The 23,954-nt window shown below is 41.5% G+C and overlaps 1 protein-coding gene across 12 annotated transcripts in view; it reads right to left on the bottom strand.

Moving 5' to 3' along the window:
* Nucleotides 1-14,411, bottom strand: part of GRIA2 (glutamate ionotropic receptor AMPA type subunit 2) — a 101,219-nt gene extending 86,808 nt beyond the window's left edge. For all 12 annotated transcript variants that reach the window (XM_074905670.1, XM_074905671.1, XM_074905672.1 and 9 more), the window contains exons 1-2: nt 13,975-14,411; nt 13,437-13,577 (exon numbers count right to left, since the gene is read on the bottom strand). In XM_074905670.1, coding sequence (XP_074761771.1) covers nt 13,437-13,577; nt 13,975-14,062 — 229 coding nt within the window. In that variant the 5' untranslated portion in view covers nt 14,063-14,411. The remainder of the gene's footprint in view (nt 1-13,436; nt 13,578-13,974) is intronic.
* Between the last annotated feature and the right edge of the window lie 9,543 nt (nt 14,412-23,954).

Here is a 23,954-nt window from a genome sequence, read left to right as displayed (position 1 = left end):
CTCCTTCATAGAAATGGACCATGATATGAATTAATAATTTCCTGCATGAATATTATAAAGAAATAAACAGGCTAATCTTATTTTATCTGATGGCCAAAAAGAAAACATCATTCCTAAAAATAATTCCTGTTCTCATTTTCCAAACAGCTCCTTCAGCAAATACTTTGGATGAAACACTGTCTGAGAAATCATGAAAAGCACATAGAAAGTTGACCATCCTTCATAAAAAACATCCTGTCAACAGCATCCTAATCTTTAGATCTAGTGCCTATTGTCAAGTGTCCATGAACGTAGTTGCCCTAACAGCAAAACAAGAAGAAATCTCTACCCACATAGATAGAACTAACCACACACAGAACTCTACAGATTAACCTCCCTACACTGAATTTAATCTAGAAACAATGAAGCAACTAGACTCATGGAAAAAGCAAGTACCATACTGCTCATGGCCAATGCATCTCAAAAACAATGTTACCTTTTACTACCTAAAATAATGAGCATAGAATACAAACCATAACTCCAGGATAACAACTCAAAAACCACACTGCAATCTCTCCTAAAAGAGGTCAAAAGACGTATTTTCTGTTACAATATCAGATTCAAAAATACAGGCCTACTAATACAAATGAAGATGAACAACTTCAATCCAATGAGAATCCTTGAGGTTAGTACATCCCAAAGAAAATGAGACCTGTTTGTACAACTGTTTCTCTTTTCATGTGTAAAAAAAATATCATTCTCATCCTGGCCCCAACTGTGTTCCATAAAGATAAGGCAAAATGCCAGCTTCCCTTTTCTACCATCCTCTGAGCTTCCAGACCATCTCACTTCTTTCTACATGATCGAGCTATTCCAACAGAAGGGTGGAACATCGGCATAGCATCCCAAGCACTACACAACCATAGCCTTTAAATCCATTATAGCCGATCTGGCCATTAATGCCACTTCCTTTGCCTCAGAGCTATGGTCAGAGGAACAGTTTTAGTTTGACTGTTTCAGTTAGAAGCTTCTAAATAGCAGGTTTCTGTCATTTAGGCTGACTTAATGTCTTTTTCATTAGGTGTTAACTGTTGCCAATTTCATTGTTAGGCATCTAATTCTCACCACTCAGTCTAGGTAATACAGGTGCCTCCAGCCTTGTTCCTGGACTCAAACTCCCAAGTTTGTACACAACTCTGCTATGCACCACAGTTTCCAAATCACTCTGGGGACTGGCCTGTATTGGCCTACTTTATGGAAGAGAATTGGAGATGTCACCACAGCTAGGAAGGACTCACAGCAAGTATATAAAGCCACCACGGGTTACAGAATAAGAAATTCCCAGAAATATAAGCAACCTAAACTGCAATATGCGCATCTGCCACTGGCTTGGAAGTCTGAAATGACACGTAGGACAGATCTGAACTCCATGAGATTTTTTTTCCTCAAACTCTCCTACAGCACATCAACAGTGAGGTACACCTCTTCCCGGCTTGTCAAGTTATAGATATTTGGTCTGTCATACACATTTAGGAAGCTGCTTTGGAATGAGATGAGTTCTCTTGAGTTCTAATACAGAAAGTACTAAGAAAACCAAACCAAACAAGCAAGCAAACAAAATCAAAACACTTTACATCTATCACTAATGTCATTATTGCCTGACAGATCTGTATCCTAAACAAAATCAGTCACTGAGCAAGGAGTTCTTAAACTTGAACACAGAAAGCAGAAGACAATTCTAATGAGATGGACCTGAAACAGATCCTTTTGGTATACTTAGCTGGTTGACAGAGATGAAAGAAAGAAAAGGAAGCCTACAGGAAAATAAAAAAACAAAACCAAAACCAACCCACCAACCCAAACAAACCCAAACAACAACAACCCCCCCCCCCCAGAATTTTTCTTAAAGGGGGAAAAAAAATCAGACCAAAAGCAAATACAGTTAAATTGCAGTGCACAAAACTAAGCTCACAATTGGTAAGCAATCTGTAGTGATATGGCTAGGTTAACCGTGTTCCTGCAAACATTGCTAGCCTCCTCAGGAAGTTTCAAAGTACATTTAGTAAATAAGACACTGAATTTTAAAGGCACAAATTTCTTGCTACAGAACCAGCAATGTGTCAAAATTATATAATTAGCATAATTATTTTCACAGTCTTTTTAATAGTTCAGTACTAGCAACACTTGTTTTGGAGAACTGTTTTAAGCACTGTGAGGACAGAACAAGATAAAAAAAAACCCAAACAAACAAACAAACAAAAAAATCACACAACAAAAAAAACACACAACAAAACAAACAAAACCTTCAGAATTAAACCTACATTGTTGAAATACATCACCTATGTGAAAAGAGGATCATACCAAGTGAACTTTTTTCATAATACATCTGGTTTTTAAGTTGATATTTAGTTTGGAAAATGGTTTCTACATGCTGCAACACATACATCTCAAGACGTCATGTAACAATGAAATACTGCAAAAATTGAACACTGCAAGTTCCTGGAGTGTAAGATAAAGCCAGAAACACAGGCACACGAAATCGTGATTCTGTGTACCAGAAAACAGAAAGTAATGCCAGGATCCACAACACTGACTGAACTGCTGTATTAATGGGGCCAAAAGGAAACCAAAACAGTTCCATACACGGGGGAAGACAAAATTCCTTAAGTTAAATGAACCATTTTTTGCATCTCCAGAAGGACAAAGCTAAATGTAGTGATACTGGTGGCTCTTCAACATGTTCAACATTGAGTTGCTGGAGCACATCCAAAGAAGAGCAATGAAGCTGGTGAAGGGTCCAGAGAACAAGTCCTGTGGGGAGCAGCTGAGGGAACTGGAGTTGTTTAGCCTGGAGAAAAGGAGTCTGAGGGGAGACCTTACTGCTCTCTACAACTACCTGCAAGGACACTGTAATGACACAGGTGTCAGTCTCTTCTCCAAAGTAATGAGTAATAGGATGAGAAGAAATGACCTCAAGTTGTGCCAGGGAAGGTTTAGATTGGATATTAAAAAAAAATTTCTTCAAGGTTTGTCAAGCACTGGAACAGGCTGCTCAGGAAAGTGGTTGAGTCACCATTCCTGAAGGTATTTAAAAACCTGTAGAGGTGGTGCTTGGGAACATGGTTTAGTGGTGGACTTGCCAGTGCTAGATTAACAGTTGACTCGACCTTAAAGGTCTTTTCCAACGTAAATGATTCTATGATTCTATGTTGGAACAGGCATATAGTACGCTTGAAAACATGTATTTATTTGAAATTACTTAAGTCATGACTTATATCATCCATGCTTTCCACACAAACACCAACTAATTACAACAGTACTTAACAGCCTATAAAAATGTCAAGAGTTCTTAAAAGTTGCTTTGGTGTTTACAGACATGCTCTTTTCTCATGAAACTCAGGAAATTATTCAAGTTACTAAGTACACGTAGGAAGAGTTATTTTAGACACTGGAGTATCTGAGGCATCCCCATAGGCTGCCAGATGTCCTACGGGACTTACAGGACACACATTTTCTGGAGCTGCACGTTGAGGTCATGCATGATAGCGTGAGTATCACAAACTAGGTATTCAAGTGTATTAATTGCAAGTGAATTTAAAGTTGCTCCACAAATGAAGGTATTGAATATATTTTATTTTTATTGTATCAAAATAGAAGAAATAAACCCAAAGAAACTTAAGCTCAAGTGCTGCAGTTGCTAAAAATTCAGTATTTGCAGCTCAAAGATGTCTGCCTACTTACTTCTATAGCAAAAGTACATTATGAGTTCTACAAAGTCAAGCCAAAAGGCATTTTACTACAAGTGAAAAAGGAGTTAAGAAAAAAATGAAAATTTTAAAGTTATGCAAAAATTTTGCCAAAGAATAACATCCACGATCAAATGCAAACAAAGGAGGGGAGGAGCAAGCATTGTTTTTCCTCTTCACCTATCTGAGCACAGACCAAACCTTCCCTTTTTTTAGCTAACCTAACAGTTCTATTTACATATTTAATTGAAAAGTCCTAATATTTTTTCTAAGGTTTCCATACTGAATCCTGCTAAAGTACTTAAGAAATGTGTGCAATACTTAAACAAAACAAACAAAAAAATGGGGTCGTATATGAGCACGTACCATAAAGTTTGCAAAAAATATTCTATAGGTCCAACAGATGCTCAAATGCTTTAGCACTTTTCAGGAACTGTTTAATTGTAAATTGTAAAAAAAGCCTCTTTCCACATGCAAAAAAATGGTATCAGTCTTCCACACTCATACAGGAAAAGAAATAATATGAATTTCGGATCTGGTTTTGTTCCTACTACCATCAGCAGAATCTTGACCATTTCTTTGACTTAGCAAAAATAGCGTGGCCTTATTACTCTGGAGTCCCAGACTACGGGATCAGGTTGCTGAATACATGGACTAAGCTAATTAGTCAGTAAAAGGACTGAATGACTTTTCAGTCATGACTTTTCAGAATCTCATCATGATCTACTCTCACCAAATGAAAGCACCTTAAAATGGGGCAGATGCAAGGGTGTGAGTAAAATTAAAACCACATTAGTACTGCAATATATAATGTATAGTGACTCATTCTCATCTATTTCCTGATCCCTCAAATATAGTCTTTAAATACAATAAAATTATATGATTATGTTTCCAGGTGTTCATGTAATATGGCTTCAACAGTTTAAACCTATGTATAAATCTGGCCAATTAATATTTGTTGATTGAGGAGTTATTTATATTAATATAACTGAACTTTCCTAAAAACAGTAAAGGGCAAGAAATTGTCTTCCTGCTCCCAAAAACCTAGAAGTTAATTTTCCACCTTTCTGCATCAGGACAAAATTATGGTTACTGAGATCTTTTTCAGAAAAAAATAATCAAGACAGGAAAAATTAAGAAGAATGACAGACAGAGAGGGACACTGATGTCAAAACAAAATGCTCCGGCAGTAAGGGCATTTACCTGGGAAGTGAAAGACAGAGTCTCCTGCCTGACATGAACAACATATAAAATAAATGGGTGAAATCCTGGATTATTCTCCTAACTACTCACTGTAATTCCAGCATAGATCAACCCTGCTTCTGCTGTAAGTAGCATTGCTGTATTTTATTTAAGTATGAGCTTGGTACGCACTATTCATTCATTATTTACCCTGTTTTTCAAATACTAGATGTGGAATAAACTCCCTGATGTCAGTACATCTGCACAAGGTACAATCACACAGAAAAGTTTTCCTGCTTGCAAGATCCCACGTTTATACAAACACCCTCTGAGACTGTACTATTAAAGTGTTATGGAATTTGCTACATTCATACGAGGGAAAAACAAAGGGAAAAAAAATCCAGCATTTTGGCCTGGAAGACATTTTGTCAAAAACAACTCATAACTAGTATCAGGGAGAATATTTTGAGCAAGCTAACCCTCAACATCCTCAATTTCAAAGATTTACGAGATTATTGAACAAAATTACTCTGACTTGCTCAGAGCTATACAGTCTATTTCATTAGCATACATTTGCAGACATTCTGAGATAGTTCACACAAGGGAATGCAACACACCCAAATATTTTAGATCCACACTACATGCAATGTAGTAGCCTTTTCATTTTATGGATATAGACCAGAGTCCTGCAACTACCAAATACATTCATAAAAGGCAGAAAACCAAAGAAAAATATAAATCCTTCCTCCAGGCTGCAGAGCAGTTGCAAAATCGTTCTGTTCAGCTCTCTAGCCCTGTTGCTGACATGAGCTCTGAAAGCAGTCTTCTCTGTATAGATGATGAGAAAATCTCCACACTACCTGACAGACAGCTGTTTAAATTATCTGTCATACTGAGTGCTTTGAAAGAATCTGTTGCTTGCAGTTCTCAAAGTATGTAAAACAAAATCAGTTCACACCATTTACAATAAGTAAAGGCATCTTTTTCACTCCAAGTCACGTTTTTAAACTTTTAAACACATTTATACTGTGAATAAATTACAGTGGTATGACAGCCTTAACCACAGCAGCCTGAAAAATCGCAGCATCAAATCAATGCAATATTAACTACCTGAAACTGAAATGAAACTGAATAGGTGGGATAGCCTAGCAAGCACATGTTCATATATCTATTTTGAACATTTCATGTAATCAGCCACTGTCCCTAACTGAGCTTTGAAATTCTTCTACCAGTTGTATGCCTTTATGAGTCAGGGCCAATATGAACATTTTACAGAATTCTGTCCTACTCTTGTTCATGGGAAGAATCATCTGGAAAAAAATATGTCCATTTTAAAGCACCAATGGCAAAGTACTCTTTCTTTTCAAAAGTGAAATGCAAGCACATTTACCTTACGTAGTTAAGTAATGAAGATACCATTTTCATGTGCAATAAAGCCCTGTAAGTCACTCATGGACTAGCTGAAGTGATTGGTAATTCAGTTACAGACCAGCACTCCAAGCATACAAAGCAATCACACACTGATTTAAGTTAATGAATACAGATCTGAATATCCTTCCTCTGATATCAAATAAAATAGTAGATTAGAGTCGAAATGAGACATTTCTTGTGCTTGATTCCATCACCTTTAGTTGAACTGCATGTAACATTTCAACCCTCAGAAAAATCCTATTAATTTCTCCAAGTGAGGTTTTGGAGCAGGTGGTGAGAGATAGCAGTAGCTGGAGCTGAACCACACCTCACTGCAGAATCATAATGAGTATCTTTTTCTTGTAATATTTTTTTTACACTCTCAAAGCAACTAGCCGTAGATAAATGCATTAAGTTATCTCTATAATACATCAAATTCAAGGCAGGAATGTTAACTCTATACTAATTTCCCAGTGGGAACTTCTGGGGGAAAAAAGGTAATCTCCCCATTAACTGCCTGACCTGAGAATACTTCTTAAAACAATTAAAAAAAAGAAAAAAACACAGATCTGTTACAGAATAATTGTTAAACAAGGGGGTACAGCAGTGTTGCATTGGAAAGTAAAAGACGTTCTATAGTGGACCCAGATACAGACAGATAAGGAAAAGTAAATAGTATTTCAAAAGACATGCATACCACTCTAACTGCACACAAATAAATACAATAGCACAATTACTGATTTTAGAAGGCCCAATATGAATTTGTTCAACAGGTTGCTATTTAAAACCTGCTTTTACTCCTTACTGTTGATCTGTTTTACAATATGCATTCACTATGTTTGTCTGATGCTTTTATTCACTCCCTATTGTTTATACGTACAGAATTCGTTATTGGAAGAACTTACTTGTCTAAATCAAAGCCCTTTCCCAGTTTTAACAAAGTTACATCTAATATGTACTTGTAGTCAATGCAAATTTCTTTTATGAACTTATTAAAGGAAAACATTAAGGTTTCAAGACAAAATAAATAATGATGCTTCACAAACCTACGTTTTTTTGTATGAAAACATGCAGAGTTTTGCCCTGTGTCTTTTCAGAAATCTGTATGGCAAAAAGAATTAATCCCATTGTCCACAGTCTTCTAAAAGCAGATGCCACCGTATTCATGTTCAGATAAATGCAATGATCAGTTACAAAACAAGCAAAAATCTTCCAGAAATGAAAGTTCCAGTGAATTGTCATATAAGAATTGTCATATAAGAAGCCCATTCATGTATATAGAGAGTTTGATATATACAACTAAATTTTTTACCTATTCAGGTATCTTTTCAATGTCATTTTCAATCTGACCTGACATTTCTTGGCTTCAGTTGCAGTGACGTTGGTTCCAGAACATGGGCATGAACCTTCAATATAAAAAATTCGTAATTCATGCACCCAATTCACAGGGGTGAGAACACTGACTTAAAGTGATAAATCAGCTTCATAGCAAGAGCTGAGATAATCCTCTTCAGAAAATGGATTGCAAGGTTTAACCGATGTCCTCCTCCTTCTTTATATGACATTCATATTAACTATTGTTTGCTAAATAAGTACATATGTAAGTAATGTATATATACACGTGTGTATACAAACACATACATATATACACACATTTATGTTTACTGTGGGTTATTTCCACTTTTTAGTTTCCTAAAAATTAGTCCTACCAGCACATATTAGAGAATTATTAACTTAAAATTATATTTTCCTTGAGCAAATATTTTTTTATAATTTAATCATGTTTTTGCAGAAGATGCCTGATAAATTAATTATGCTGATTGTCTTAATTTTCTACATAATGGTAACAGAATAGTCTTTACCTGTTTAATGCAGTTATTACATACTTTCACAGTAATTATCAACCATTCAAAAAAAATTATTTCTCTGTTAAGCATGCCTTAACTCTCTATTTTAATCATGAGAAGCTTGATAAAAGAACTAACAAAATTGGCAGTAACAGTATCACTTAATGCAGTGCCCCTTGGTTTAGGGTGTGTAACACACACTGGATAGATAGTACAGTAAATCTTACATACACAAGGAGTTAAGTACATCCCCAGCTATGTGCAGTCAATAGTGCTATCAAAGTTGGAGTAAATTAAAGCTTTCATCAGTATGAATAGAAAAAAGTTATTACATTTTCATATATGAAATATAAATAAAAGCATACATAAACATATTGCTGTATCGAAGAGACTGACAGTACTGGTTGATTTAAGAGCTTGTTTGGTATATTTAAGGCTTGATTGAATAGCTACAAACTGCTATTAAATATAACTCATTTTAAGGTTTATAAGAGTAAAATATACATTCATATTATATTCAAAATTGCATGGTAAATATCCTAGATATATGGACAAAATTAATGCAATAATCACTTAATAAAAACCTGAAAAGTCAAGTAGCCAAGGAAAAAACGGCCGTACTTATATCTGCCTACATTCTGGATCATGGCTGTGTGAAAACACTCTGTGAGCCAGGAGCAAAGATGCACAGCAGGGACAGCACTGTCACACAATAAATACCGCAGGTTTCTTTATGAATAACTCTCAGGAGTAGAAGAATCTTTAAAGTTTGCTACAGAGCTTGATTTTGAGGGGAGAAATGTTTTGAGAGCAGCAAAAGCACGGAGTTCCTATTGTAAGCTACATCCTGGTTTTATTGTATCATTTTACTACAGAAAGCCATCTGATCTTGTCCATTTTAATTACAAGGGGGTAGAGAACCTATTTCACATCTGCTCACTGAGCCTGAGAAATGTTTTATAATGAAAAGGAAATGAGAAGGACCAGGACAACGAATGAACTGAAACATAAGCACTTAATAAATTTCCCCATTCCTTTACAATCAGTTCTAGTAATTTATTGTGAAATATATTTACGCTTGGTCCACAGTAATTTTAATTCAAATAAACACATCTAACTTTCTCTCATCTTTACCACTACAGGATATTTTTTAATTTTTATTCTCTAATCATTTTGCCAGCAGTATGCTGAATGCCATTTCTTTAAGAATGCAATCTATAGCATTATATTCCAAAATGGCTGGGAAAACCTTTGCCATGACTCCCAAGTTGCAATATGCTAGATATTCATAGGTTTTCAAAGCTGCTGGTTGGAGATATAATGGAAGGATCTAAGGTTTATGCATGAATCAGCATCCCCTTGTCATAATGTCATGGTGCAGTGATCCCTGCAGGGCTGTAAGACTTGATTTAAAACAGAGAAGCTCAACACTAGCTCTTGAGCCAGCAGGATTAAACATCCAAGATCGTGCATATATTACCTCTGTGCTGAAACTACTATATGAAAAACTTGTTACAGTTATGGAGGTTTTATGGTACTCTATAGGAAATGTCTCTTTAGGTGACTCCAATATCCTTTCAGTGCAAAAATATGTGAGTTCATAATACAACTATTTCTGTTTGAGTTGGTAGACTCAAGAGGGAAAGGGTTTAATCTTTACCAGTTTCTCATTTTCTTGTTTTGATAGAATTAACAAATTTTTTTAAATCTGACGTCACTGATGGTCAGCACTTCTCCCATTAGACTAGACTCAATTACACTGTGCTGAAGGACAGTAAAGTCCAGTGGTTCAGACACCTTCCAGTTCTGCCCTATGACTTACCTGCAGTGCTGTACCTTTGACCCAACTGTTAAAAGCCAAAGAGGTTCTGATAGAGTGAACTGCTTTGTTAACATCTGTCTTTACCACCTAGACTGTAATCACCAAGAATTCTCAAAGAGGGCTAAGACTAGCCCATTGCTCTCCGAGGATGTAACAACAGTCATGGCAATGAACATTTGTCTTAATTGGGCCATCAGTCTGAAGAAAGACTGCACCATCTCTCAAACAAAACCATGAAACCTCCTAGTGACACCGATTTGATTTGTGAGGTGTCAGACTGCAATTAGATTCCAACAGCTACCCCTGATGACCTGTCAACACAGCTTTGCACAAGACCTGCAACAGTCCGACAACCTAAAGTGACCACTTTTGACAAATATATTATGTGAGGTCAGGCTACCTGCTTGGAGAGTGTATACTCCTCCTCTGCTACACATATCTTCTGGTCACCTTTAAACGACTTAGCAGTTCAAACACCCCTGAGGGGTTAAGTGACCACTACCACCTCTTTTCTGGAAGTTTAGGAACCTAATTTAAAAGTGGTACCAGCAATATGAACTCGTTCATCTAAAAACTGTTTGCTCCACCAATGACCTCTGAGCGAGCTGACAGCAAGTTTGAAGATTCCTTTAGATAGTTTTACGGTGGAGTTTTTGTTTGTTTGTGGTCAAAGTGGTCGGACTGCATGCCCCAGATCCCTCTGGTGACTGAGCGGCAGGAGGGAGGCCAGTGCTCCCCCCGTGGGGTGGTGGCGGAGCTTGGGGTGGCTGCCAGATGCCACCTGCCAGATCCCCGGGGCGGGAGTGGGGCTGGGGCCGCCTGCCCGGCTGCACACCGCCACTCCCACACCACCGCCCCGAGCTTCTGCAGCCCCAGACCAGGCTGGTTTGGGGGTTTTAAACCAAAAGCTGAAATAATTTGGTTGTTGATTTTAGAAAATTCATTATTCATAGGCCAGAAAAAGGTCGTTACTTCTATTATGGTATAAGGCTGCCACTACATTTCTGTGGAGGAAAATCACCTTGCCGGAGCGAGATGCCTGGGTAAACCCTGAAGCATTTTCCGTTTCATATTATCCTACATTTCTGTGACCTTCTTTTACACTTGCTTCATTTAACTGTTGATAGTGCTGGTTTTGGACATACGTTCTTTGTACACTACTCTGGGGGGAAAAAAAAAAAACAGAAACCAACAAAAACAACCACCAACTTGCAGATTTTTCAATATGCTCACTCTTATTTGAAATGAAGAGGACAAAAAAAAAAAATCCTTCTTAACCATTAGTGCATGCAGTGCTCTGCAATCAACTGCTAAATTTTGCTTCTTATACTGCAAATATTAATCTTCAGAATTCCTCTTCCTCCAATCAAACCTTTCTTGGAAAGTAAACAAGGAGATACATTTTTTAGCATATGCTTCACGAGTCAATTAAATCCGGTTGACAAGATAACTTGACTAAACCACCAGTGGTGACTGAGGTGATGAAAAACCAAGTACACGTTCACATCTTAATTTGGTGCTTTTCAAACTGCTTGAAAACAGAAGCCTTGGACAAGGTTCAGACAAAGGGAAATCCAAAACGTGGTTATCATCTCCCTTCTGCTGGAAGTCTCAAAGTCCATCACTGTAGTCTAAGGCTTACACGTGTCATCTGATCATAAGAGTTCTCCAAGGAAGACATCTAAGCTCAAGAACAAAGCTGACGGATACACACAAACACCGATAAAAAAGCTTTATGGGGTTGGAGAAAAATATGTATGCTTTACTTTCTCGAAGACCAGGTGGCTATACCTGCATCTAGTACTAGTAGAAAAAAAAAAAAAAACAACCCAACAACCCTGGCATTTTACACAAATTATGTTGAGGATTTCATTGACTTCACAGAACTGAGAAACACGGCAAGACCTGTCACATTTCTGCAGAATGTCATCTCAACCGTGCCACAACCTCTCATTTCACTGAGAGTCCCAGTAACACATACTGCAAACACTAACCACGTGCAGTTCTGGTGGCTGCAAACCCTCATGACCGAAGAGAGCAAGAACTCCCCGAGCAGCTTGCAAAGATTAGCACAGCAGCCTTACTGTGGCCGATTACGTGATCTGACCTTTTTCTGACTTCAGCTGTGCATGCTACACTCTCGGATCCTCATACATGCCACTGAAAGCTCCTCGGCTTGAGCTCTTGCACCACCTCTCCTGGAGGCTGTGCCGAGCCGCTCCTCTTCAGCACCACCGCACCTACCATAACGCGGCTAAATCGGGGAAGGAAAAAAAATACAAAAGGCCGCCAATGGAGAGAAACCGCTCTGGCTGACAGCTAACCTTCGTTTCAGTGTCCCTTACGGCTCGTCCCCAGGAGGGACGGAGAATCGCCTCGGGGGAGCGCGGCGCTGGGCGGCCGACCAGCCGTAGCTCGGCGGGAGGACCAGCAGCAGGGCGCAAGAGCGGGCTCCCTCCTCCCTGCTGGCCACGCCGCCGCGGGGTCCCCCGTTTCTCTTGAAACGGGCACATCAGGCCGGGCAGCGGGGGCAGGCGGGCACCCCCCACCGCCCTTTGCCTCGGGCTCGCAGCGCCCGCCGCCCCTTGCCGCAGCCGCCCCAGACCGCACGCCTGGCCGCGCAACGCCCCTGGCCCGGCCGGCCCCGCGGGGCCGACCCGCACCCCGCCCCGCCGGGGCAGACGCTGGGCAGCGGCCTGAGGCGGCCACCGAGCGGCGGGCGGCCGCGAACATGACGGCGGGACGCCGACCCAAGGGCTCCTCTCTTCGCGCCGGGACGCTGCGCCACCCCGCCTGCCCCACCGCCTCCCGGGGCAACGCGTGTGCTCCGCGCCCCGCGTGGGGCCCGGCTCTGCCTCGGCGGAGCGCGGGCAGAGCCCCGCCGGCCGCGAAAACCGCGGGCTCCCGGCGATGCTGAGGGGGAGGCGGGAGGGCGGCGAGCGGAGGGGCAGGCCCCGGAGCCCTCCAGGCGGGCGGCTCCCGGGGCGGCGCGGTGGAGCCCGGAGCGCCGCGCGGCGTAAAATGGCCGATCGCCCCCGCAGCCGCCCGCTCCGCGCCCCCTCGGCTGCTGCGGGGAGGTGGCGCTGCCCTGCCCGCGCCGGTGGCAGGAAGGCTTCGCGGCAGAACCCGCCGCCAGCCCGCGGGCGACGGGGGAGCGCCACGGGCGGCCCCGCAGCCTTATGTAACGCGTGGGGAGAGCCGCCGGGCGGGGGCGGCGGGAACGGCGTGAAACCTCCGCGAGGGCTGGGGAGGCGCACGGGGACCCCGCGCCCCGTTCCCCCGCTCGGTGGGGGGCGCAGCGCCCCCCCATGACCACCCCCCCACACACACGCACATCCCCCGACACACCGCACCCGCACACCCCCCACGCACCACACCCCCCACGCACGCCCCCCCCCCGCCGTGCGCAGGCGCCCCGCCCCCGCCGCCACAGCAGCGCCCGTTACTCACAGGCGTTGGTGACGGCGAAGCTGTTGGCCACCTCCAGGTTGTCGATGTGAGGAGTCAGCCTGAACTCCGAGGTGGAAAACTGAACCATGCCCACCCGAAAGGCGCTGTACTCCTGGTCGGCGCCCCTCGGGAACAGCCCCCCTGCCGGGAAACACACACAGGCGCGCGTCAGGCGGGCGGGGATGGCGGGGGACGGGTCCCTTCCCGCCGCCGGCGCTGCGCTGGGCGGAGGTGCCGGTCGGCTCCGCCGGCTCCGGGCACCGCTGCCGGGGGAATCCCGACGGCGGGTCCGTCCCGCGCCCGGCCGCCGCGGCGGAGCCCGGGGGAGCGGCGGTCCGAGCGGTGCGGCTCCGGGGCGGGGGGGGGGGGGGCGTCGGCCCCGGCTGCTGGAGGGGGGCTCGCAGGCGCCCTGGCGGGCAGCGGGGTGGGCTGGGGGCGCGGCGACGTGACAGGAACGGCCGAGTGACACGGGCGGGGACGGGGGCGGCGGGAGACCCGCCGGGAGGAGCGCGGGGTCCGCCGGCACGCGGGCACCTACCGATCTGGATGCTGTTAGAACTGACCCCCCAGAGCAGTCCCCACAACACGGGAGCCAGGAAGACAGAAATATGCATAATCTTTTGCATTTCCAGGAAAAGTAGAGCATCCACAAAGCCACGGAAACAGCCCTTTCTTCTTCCTCGTCCTCCTCCTCCTCCTCCGCGGAGCGCGCTCGTCAGCAAATTAGATCCCCTGCGCGCCGGGCGGGCGAGCGGCCGGCGGGAGCAAGACAACCCCGGGAGGGGAGGAACGGAAATAACGGCGCGGGAGAAGCCGCTGCCCGCGCTGCCGCCGCTCCGGTCCTCGTCCCGGCTCCGGAAACAAGCGGGGCGGGGGGTGGCCGCGTGCCGTTGGCAGCGGCGCCGCTGCGCTCCCGCTGCTTGAGCGCGCCCGCCGCCCGGCCCTGCCCTCGCACGCGCCCGCCCGCCCGCGCTCCCTCGCACCCGGGGAGGCGGCGGCGCGCCTGCGCGAGCGGCGAGCCCGGCGGGAGCGCGCCCCGCCCCGCCCCCTGCGCCGCCCCGCCCCGCCCCCGCCCGCCGCCTTCAGCACCGCGGACAGAGGCGCGGCGGCGGCCGCGGCGGGTAGCGGGGGCCGGGCCCGGGCCCGCGGCAGCCCCACACCCCCCACCCCCCCACGGCCCGGCCCCCTGCCCCGGGGAGGTGCTGTATTCTCCCCCCCTCGCCCCCGCCTGGCCCCTCGAAAGAGCCGGGTGCCGAACGCCTCCCCGCGGATGGACGCGCTGGTCTGCGCGCACCGCGGCCGGCTGGCAGAGCCCCCCGCGTTCGGGCTGCTTTAAACGGGTGAAAACCAGAAACACGAGTCAATCACACGCCGATTTCTCTCTGTGACAGTGGGCGATTCAGCTTAGACGGAAAACTGAAATGCAAAAAAAAACCCAAACCTTCAATTTTTTTAGAGGTTTGGGTTTTTGGGTTTTTTTATTTCTTTCACTAGTCTCCACCAGGCTGACACTTGGATGTAGCCACCTTCTGGATATATCAGAAAAGCATACTTTTAGCTGCTGTACCCAAAACAGAACAGCTAATATGCAGGAGGGCTTAAAGCTCCCCAGGTATTTCATTTTCATGTACAACGGGGATTTTTCTCCCAAGATGGGTTCCAGCTGTAGCAGCTAGACGTATTATTTACTGCAAGCTAAATGTAACATTTTTCAGTTTGGCACAAAGACTGTTGCTATGCACCACACACACAGGCCACACGGGCACACACAGACACATACACGTATCTTACAGAAGAACAGGCTGTGTAGCAATACTGTGACTGTGGCAAAGAATTTGCTATTAAATGGTCATTTACCAGCATATGGGTATGTTAATTTTTTTTCATCTTTTGTTAATATAGGTGAAGAATATCCGTGTAGGAAAGGATACTGATCTTGCATTGCATTTCCTTTTTTTTTAAAAAAAAAAAAAAAAAAAAGTATTAAATTGTCTTAGTTCTCCCTCCCAGATACAAAGAAAGGTCTCAAAGCTTCAGATATTCAGATGTCAATATAAGTACATACCCTGAACACATAGGAAGTAGGCAGTCTGGGGCCCTTTACCCACCACTAATTCATGACAAGTTTAATTTCATTTGAGTAATTTCACCAGGAAATTCTGTACTAGCTTCTGTCTGTATGTGTGTCACCATCTGTTTTACCACAAAATGAGATGAGCCTCTACAAGTGAGTGAGCTTTAACATCATGAAGTTATAGACCCTATGGTGGTTTCTGGATGAAATGGCAGAATTGCTACGGCCCTTCCTTGCTCTCTCCCCCAGCCTAGTCTCTCCCAGTAGTTGGGTTTTGTGCTCCATGGTAAAACCTACCACTGTATTCTGTGAAAGGAGCAAGCAGTGTCACTGTGACAATCAATAGATTAAGGTATCAGAGGAAGGCCTGAATTCAGGTACTCCTCACAGTGTCCTGGACAATGAGATGTGCAGACAGTTATCTTTAATAAATAATTTGGTGTAATATTGCCAATCTTTAGCAGGAGCACAGATAAATCATCAACACATTTTTCTCACCCAGGTCTGAAGAATCCCCTTACGTATATCAAATGAGGTTAAAATGCAGCAAAGGTCTCAGTTTGGAGGTTGTATTTTAATATTTTATAATAAAGCAAAAAATCCTATTTGCCAGTATACATTACAGCTGCATAATGAACTAACATACTAAGGATTAAGATGATGCAAAATACAAAAATGAAATCTAGAAGAATCCACTTATTGAACTAATCATTATTACACTTATGGAGAGGATTTAAATCTCTAAAGTGATTTTTGTTTGATTTGGTTTTGTTTTGGTTTGGGTTTTTTTTTCTGTTGTAGAGAACAGTGCTATTCCACATGCACATCAAGACCTTTATCAGATACAGTAAGAATTATTCATGGTGATGCATGTTTTATCTGTTTAGGTTATTTTATTGTTTATACTAAACTGTGGACAAAGGTAAACTAAGTTTGATCCCACTGTAGTGGGCACAACAAAATAAGGAACTTTACCCAAGTCAAAACAGTTTATAGATTAAGGTCTTAAACCAACTTTGTGTCATGGCCTTGCTACACCTTTCAAGCTATAGAACATAGCATAGTTGATAGGTAAAATAAAAGTCACCTCAGTAAGAACTTAATTAACAATTACAGCTGGGGCTTTTGTACAGACTATTTGTGGTGAGTTAATGACAACTGCCATGGCAGTCACAACTGATATCCACCTCAGCTGTTGATTTTCTGATGTACACCTTGTACAATGTGTGTGTGTGTGTGTGTATGCATGTACATGTAATATTCCAGATTTGTATCGTCATGTCAGAACATGTAGAAAAAATGTCAGATTATGTGGCCATATTCTAATGTTGGCGTGCCAGAGAAAAATAAAAGATTCCAACTGAGGCGAGTAAGTGCAAAAGGATGGCATGGGCTAGCGAATCAGCAAGAAAACAGTTTAATCAGAATTTAATAATGGAAAAATGTTGATAATAAAATCATGCCTTCTTCAACTCTCCATTTTTTATAAATCCTATGCTAATCGAAAAGATGCAAGCAGGCAAAGGAGAAAAAAGAAATTTATAGGTGATAGTAATTTATGACCGTGTACTAAGAATAGACATACTCATTAACACTGTGCATAAAAAAATCAGACTGCATTACTGGGAATTACATTCAATACTTTTTGCACAAGAAAAGGAAAATAATCTAGCAAGAGGTAAGTAAGGATTGTAATCTTAAAACCAGATGATTATATTCTCATATGCATTCTTCTAAATCCCTGATAAAAGCTCATATAAAAATGCATTAGTTCAGAACGGAACAAAGCATCAACAAGGGGACTGTTAATAATAAGCATCAATCATTTGTTGAAAGGAACATAGCAGTGCAATAATAATGGAAGCAATGACAAATGACAGAAGGCCAGATATCAAATAATAAGATGTCAAAAGCCTGAAAAGGCTAAGTGCCCAATCCTGATTCCATAGAAATCCAGGACAGATTTGCTACTTACTGCAAAAAATGCAGGATTCGGTCATGGCTATATTTGATTTAGTAGGTTATAATGGATGATATTCTGAACATGAGGTAGAAGCTGGTGAGGAAGCTAAAAAGGACTAATAGATGTGTTAATCAGAAATAAAATGAGTTTACCAGCAATATATTTCCTCAGCGATTCACCCTGGCACAGTCCTGGTTGACACAGTGGCTGCAATTCAACTAAATGTTCCTATGTTTCATCAGGTGCACAGGAGACATGGAAAGAAACTTGGAAAATACTGGAGAACTGGAAATTTTTGCCTTGCGCTCAGAAGCATTTAGTGATCACTGCATATACTTAGCAGAAAGGTAGTTCAGGGATGACTTCATGACATAGGGTACATGCGTCAGGAAAGTAACTTTGATAATATAAAGCCTTTGAGAAGATGGATGCATTAAAAATCCCAGTATTTGAATGTCGATATTAATAATATTCAGATTAGAAATTAACTTTAGCTTTTGTTTTGCTGTTGTAGTAATGTATCATTGACCATGGCAATCACATGCTGAGGGATGTAGTGAATTCCTCAGCCCTGGAAAACGCTCAGTTAAAATCATATTATTTTCTAAAAATTCTTGCTTAAAAAGTTAAATTCTGAGAAGGCCCTTGGCAAGAGCTCAGTCTAAATGGTTATAGTGGTCTCCTTTCTGGCCTTATAAACCATCAGTACTTGGTTTTTATATTCAGAATATTTTTCATTATTTTTTTAAAATAATTTTTTTTAAAAAAAAATTTAAATCTTAAAATATTCAGGGTTTGTAGAATGCAAAAATGTTGTACCAATGTACAAATTCTTTGATTCTATGGCCAGTCAAGAAATTCTTCTCTTCAGAAAAGATTGTTGTCTTTGGATTTTTGAAATCTGTCACACTTTTTCAAATACCAGTAAATGTAGATAAAGAGGAAATGCAAATGAAAGCTTCAAGTTCCAAATCTTTCTTAAATTGTTTAGTCCCATATGTTCTTTCTCGATCTCAAGAGTCTTTTTAAAAATAAAAAGTACATCCTGATCTCCCATGTTCATCCTGCTTCCTCTTCTGATTAGCAAACACATACTGTTCCCATTAACAGCATATATGCCTGAGGATGGTATGCGCTAAGGAACAGCTTATGCTACCTGCTATTACGTGATTCTGATGGTGAATAAAGAAATATCACTACCCTGTGGCATAACCAATGTAAAATAATTAGTGATAATCTTACAACTTTAAATTCCTTTTGTTGTATAGTAGCTGTGACAGCGTAGTTTGTCACTATCTTAGCTAACCATTGTGAGAAATTTATAGTGAATTGGGATTTACTATATTTATCTGAGCTACTTGCATTCTTGCTATTTGCAAGTATTACTATACTTAATTTGCTGATGAAATCACTGAGGTATACGCTGATCTATCTGTGGGCATGGAAAATCTGCTATAGATTACTTCAATTATTTTTCTACTGAGATTATAGCAAATTACATTGTTAAGGCTCCAGAAAAAGATAAAAGGAACATTTTCAGATTAGACTATATATGCTAAACCCATGATTCTTGTCTGGCAGCACCTTTCCTTTTCTTCCAGAAATATAAAAAACTTCCATTGCTTTGTCTCAGTCCCAAGGAATACATTTCTTAACCCAGTACCAATTTTTTCCTGCCTACCTGCTACCCTTCTCCTTCCTTGCCTGATTTCCATCTGGTTTTCCAAAGCATTGCCATCAGAAGTATTTCTCTCTCCTGTTATTTTGATTTTACCATCCTCACTCCCCCTGCAGAGCACAGCTAATTCAAATGTGTTGGTTTGTTGCTCTAGACTGTAACAGCCAGCCTTGATCCTCTCTCTTTTCATCTGCCACCTCTCCCATCTGTTCCACAAGCACTGCCAGCCTTGACTCCAGCGTTGTTTTTTATTCTCATCATGTTCTTATTCCTTTTTCCATGCTGACGTCTATGTTTGAAATATGAACCTTACACCCATTTTTCAGGTCAGTTCTTAATCACTGGAATTCCTCTTTAACCTTGCATCTTTTCTGTCACCTGTGAGAAATGTTTTCCTCATTATTCATAACAAAAAGCCCTTTGGAGATGATGAAGACATTGGATTTCATATACTGGTGAACTGTACTCTGCTGAGGTATGGTACTTGTCAAATCGCTGGTACTTGTCAAATTGCCTCTCCACCTCAGTTCCTTGCATTCATAAACAACATGCTAAAATGTTAAAAGGCAAATACAAGCTGACAAGAATGTTACAGTCCGCTCTCTATTGACATATCTGGGGTACACTTTTGTTGTTACTCATTCTCTGATTTTTACTTACTTGTGACTTGGGCCTTTTTTCTGTACAACAGAAGCAATTTCCTGAAAACTAGGTGTTTTCTCCCTCAGTAATTGCAGTTGCATGTGGTGATCTCGCATCTTCAGAATCCCAAGTGATCAGACTGAGGAGCAGCCCTGGATCTACAAATTAAAGACAGATTGAAACCCAAGGCTAATGTTTGCCAGTGATAATGAAACCTTTTGTCACGGATGAAAGTATTAACATGGTAATGATTTAATAGGAAATTTAATAGGAAATTTAGACCAACAGCACTTGGTCATTACAAAATAATTCAGAAAATTCTATAAAAATAGTGACTTATCTACAGATTCTAAGATGACAAGATTCAGACTAACTTACTTTATGGTATCTTAAATTATACTTATGTACATGCACATACACAAACACAAAAAGTACGAACACATACAGAGACAAAAGTATTCAGATCCAGTAGAATGAAGTATGTACCCACACACACCAGTAAGTAGAGAAAGAGCAGGTGAAAGACAAGCTAGCTCAAAGTAAAACTTCCCTCCTCTTGAGTTTAGAGTAAATACTCACACACACAACACCTTGGCATTCCCTGATACAGGGAAATGATCACCTGCTTTGCAATTTGTTTACTTATAGCAACTTATACGGATTTCTGAATATTGCTTAATAATCCTGCTTGTCCAGACTGTTCTGTGGGGACTTACCAAGGACCACCCTGTTCATCAAAACAAAGCAGTTTTCTGTGGAAACTTACCAAGAACTACTATGTTCGGTAAAAATATGTCCTTGGAAAGTAGATGTGTTCTAACAAGTTGAGTCTCTGTATAGATAGCCATATATGGACAGTAGAAACTAGTATGCTAGTGCTTTTAGATAAGATAGAGGGAGTAAACAGGCTGGAACCACTCTTGTTGTTCAAGAAATTGGCTAAGGGAAGCTGTGCATGCTCTGAGGAAAAGTACAAGGTGAGGAGGACTGTGAGCCTTCCTCCAAAAGACCCCCAAAGACGACCATCAGGAGGAAACACACAGGTGCAAAGAGAACATAAACTGCTGACACCAGCCTTTTGAACTAACCCAGCCCTACTTATGCACATGGATATTTGTATTATGTAATCCAATGAATATGCAGATCCACACTCTATGAGTTTTTGGTAAAATGTGCAGTGGGTGTGCAGGCTTTGTGGAGAAATCCCCTTGCACCCCAGCACTGGAATAAACATACCTGCTTTATGACTCTCTCAGAGTTGTAGAGTCTGTTTCCACGCATCATCCTCAATGGGTGATAATGGAGACTCAAGCAGATTGACTTCACCCTGGCCTTCCATCAGCTCTAACAGCAGATGACACATTAAGGGTTTTGGTACCTGAGACACGTCCCAGCTCAGGGGAGATGCTGGTCTCAGGCCCACTGCAATCCAGGAGAGCTCAAAGGGTCTCCCTTGTGGTCACAGTTTATAGGGTCCAAGATAATTGACTTCTGTCAGATATCTTTTGCTCACACCCATCTCAAACAATGAAGTATTCTCGTGTCTTCCAGAAGCTGCACAAGAACTTGATAAACGTGCAACTCTGTTATGGTTCCCATTTGACCACACCCCAGGCACAGGTGTGCCAGGCTGTTAGGAGATGATGGGCTGTTATAACCACTTCTGAGCAATCTGGAGGGCAGAAGCCAGGCTCGTTAAAGGGGCACCTTAATTAGCAGTCCTTATCTCCACAGGTTGGTGTATAGCTCAGGGGAGGTGGGTGGAATCACACCTAGCACCCCAACAAGGAGGGGTGAGGGGGGTGAGAATTGCACCACCACACCTTTATATATGCTTGCTCAAACATTTCTTATGGTTCCACTTAACTTTATGAATATTGTAGGAAGTCATTTATGTCATTGTAGTGAGTGTGCTGAGGCAGTATTTTGAACAAGGATGCTGGACAAATACCAGCCCATGGAAACTCTCGGCATGGAGAAGGCACATTCTTGGTTTAATGTTTCATTCATAAAAACTATCCATAAAATAAATGCCTACTCCACCTACCTTAGAAACCTGGAGAAACCAGCTGATCTTTTCTGAATTTGAACCTGTTGCAAATCTGATATTTTGACAAGGTCAAAGAGCATCAGAGACTTGACTTCGTATCCTTGACAAGGTAAAATTAGTTCATGAACACTGAACTCCTACAGAGAATGGAAATCCTGACAGCAGTATTTCACTGCTAGTCAGTACTGTAATGTATTTTATGACCTCACATAGGATTCAGGATAGCATTCACATAAGGTCTGCAAAGATGCTTTCCACCACAGCACAACTAAGGAATCCCTAACTTTTATGCTAAACTTCTTAATCCAGTTAAAACAGTTTCTCGTAATATTCCACAGTGTAGGAGTGAGTCTCTCCTACTTAACTTCTTGTCTGAAGCAACATCTGTGTGATTTCATTCACATCATTTGTACACAGCTTCGAGGCCAAGAGCTCTTTGGATAAGCAGGAGAGCTTCAATGACAACGTTAGCGTTAACCCTGCTTTTGGCTTGGAGACCAAACTGGTCAGAAGCCAACCCAGGAGAGGGGGAAAGGGCGCTGTGTCACAGTCGTCCCTTGGGGCTGGGATGCCCAATTCCAGGCTGCTCAGTAGAGCACAGGCAATTTGGCTAGCTGTCAATGTAGTGAGATATATGATGGTAACAGGCTGCTTTTCTGCTCCCTCCACAGCAAAGTAGAACAAAATTCACTGCAGTCACTAAGGGAGTAAATGAAACCTCCATTTTTCTTCTTCCATAAGAGTGTTTCCCTTTTGAATCTTACAGAAGTATCAGAAAGTACATGGGCATTAGTTTCCATTTACGCCAACACCACTGGTCACAGTCATAACCACAAGGCCATTGTAATAAGTTTTTGCACGTCTGCAAGTAACTGAGAATTAGGTCATAGATTAATTTATAAGCAAATTTCATAAAGGTGCTTTTTTGAAAAAAAAAATTTAGAAATGAAAAAAAATCCCTTTAAAAACAGAGATGTTCATGTTATGAATTTAGTTTTAAAAATGGTTATATTATTACAGTGCATTTTATTTAGAACACTATCGTTTTATAATTTTGTCAGGGGTCCTTCTGTCACTAGGAAAATAAAGGGAAATTTAAACTATAGTAAGAGATGAAACACTGATCAGTCAAAAGTTCCCTGTTACATTTTTAATAAAAAATAATAGAAAAATTATATCACTCATATAAAACCACTAGAGCAATTGTGCAAAAAATAAAATAATGTATTTTATGACACAAATAAGTAAAAGACATATTGTGCTGTTGTAGAAATTATACTATAGAGCTCAAGCACTCAGTAACGTTATATTAAATTCATATTGTGCTGTTGCAGAAATTATATTATGGAGCTCAAGCACTCAGCAACATTAAAATTAAATTAAGTTGGAGGAATGGATATAATCACGTGCAACGAGATAATAATTCCTTTCATCAGAAAATATCCAAAAGGTAGAAAGTTTTTGTTTTGTTTTCTTCAATTACCCACTGCAGGCATTTTGCACTATTCTTTGAAAAATCCCATCAAAAATAGAAGATGAGATTGAAAGGACTGTTGTGATTTGAAACATCGGGTCTCTTATCCTGATCAATATGATCTTTCAGCAACAGAAATATCTTTTGGGTTCCCTGTTTACTTCTTTGGCATCAATAATTTTTATTTTGAGAAAATCATCTTGTCAGGAAACAGCTCACTCGCATTATCACAGAAATGTTCAGAGTTGTGCTCAACAGGAGTTTATTTTTAGTTCTGAAAAACTACTTCAGTGGTTCAGTCCCAGAACTAGTTCACAGCACAGATAAGAGATATTTTTACATTCACCTCTGCACAGGCATATCTTCCCAGAGATTAGCTGAGATAGTGTGGTGTTAATGGCAAAACAAACAAACAAAAAAAACCCAAACCAGAAATGTAAGAAAAAAAAAAAAAATTCTTATGAGGCACTTAATTATATACTTTGAATTAGAAATACATGTACATCACAGTAAATGCACAGAAAATAACATTCTTTTAATTGCATAATTGCTTTAAATATAGGGTTTAATTGCAGATCTTATAGTAGCAAAATTTCTGCTTATAATGCTTGTGGCATTAAAGACAACCTAAATGATG

This window comes from Athene noctua, chromosome 4 (assembly GCF_965140245.1).
Source record: "Athene noctua chromosome 4, bAthNoc1.hap1.1, whole genome shotgun sequence".
NCBI classification, from domain to species: Eukaryota; Metazoa; Chordata; class Aves; order Strigiformes; family Strigidae; genus Athene; species Athene noctua.
The sequence above is the reverse complement of the archived record's forward strand: the minus strand, read 5'-3'. Positions and strand labels throughout refer to the sequence as shown.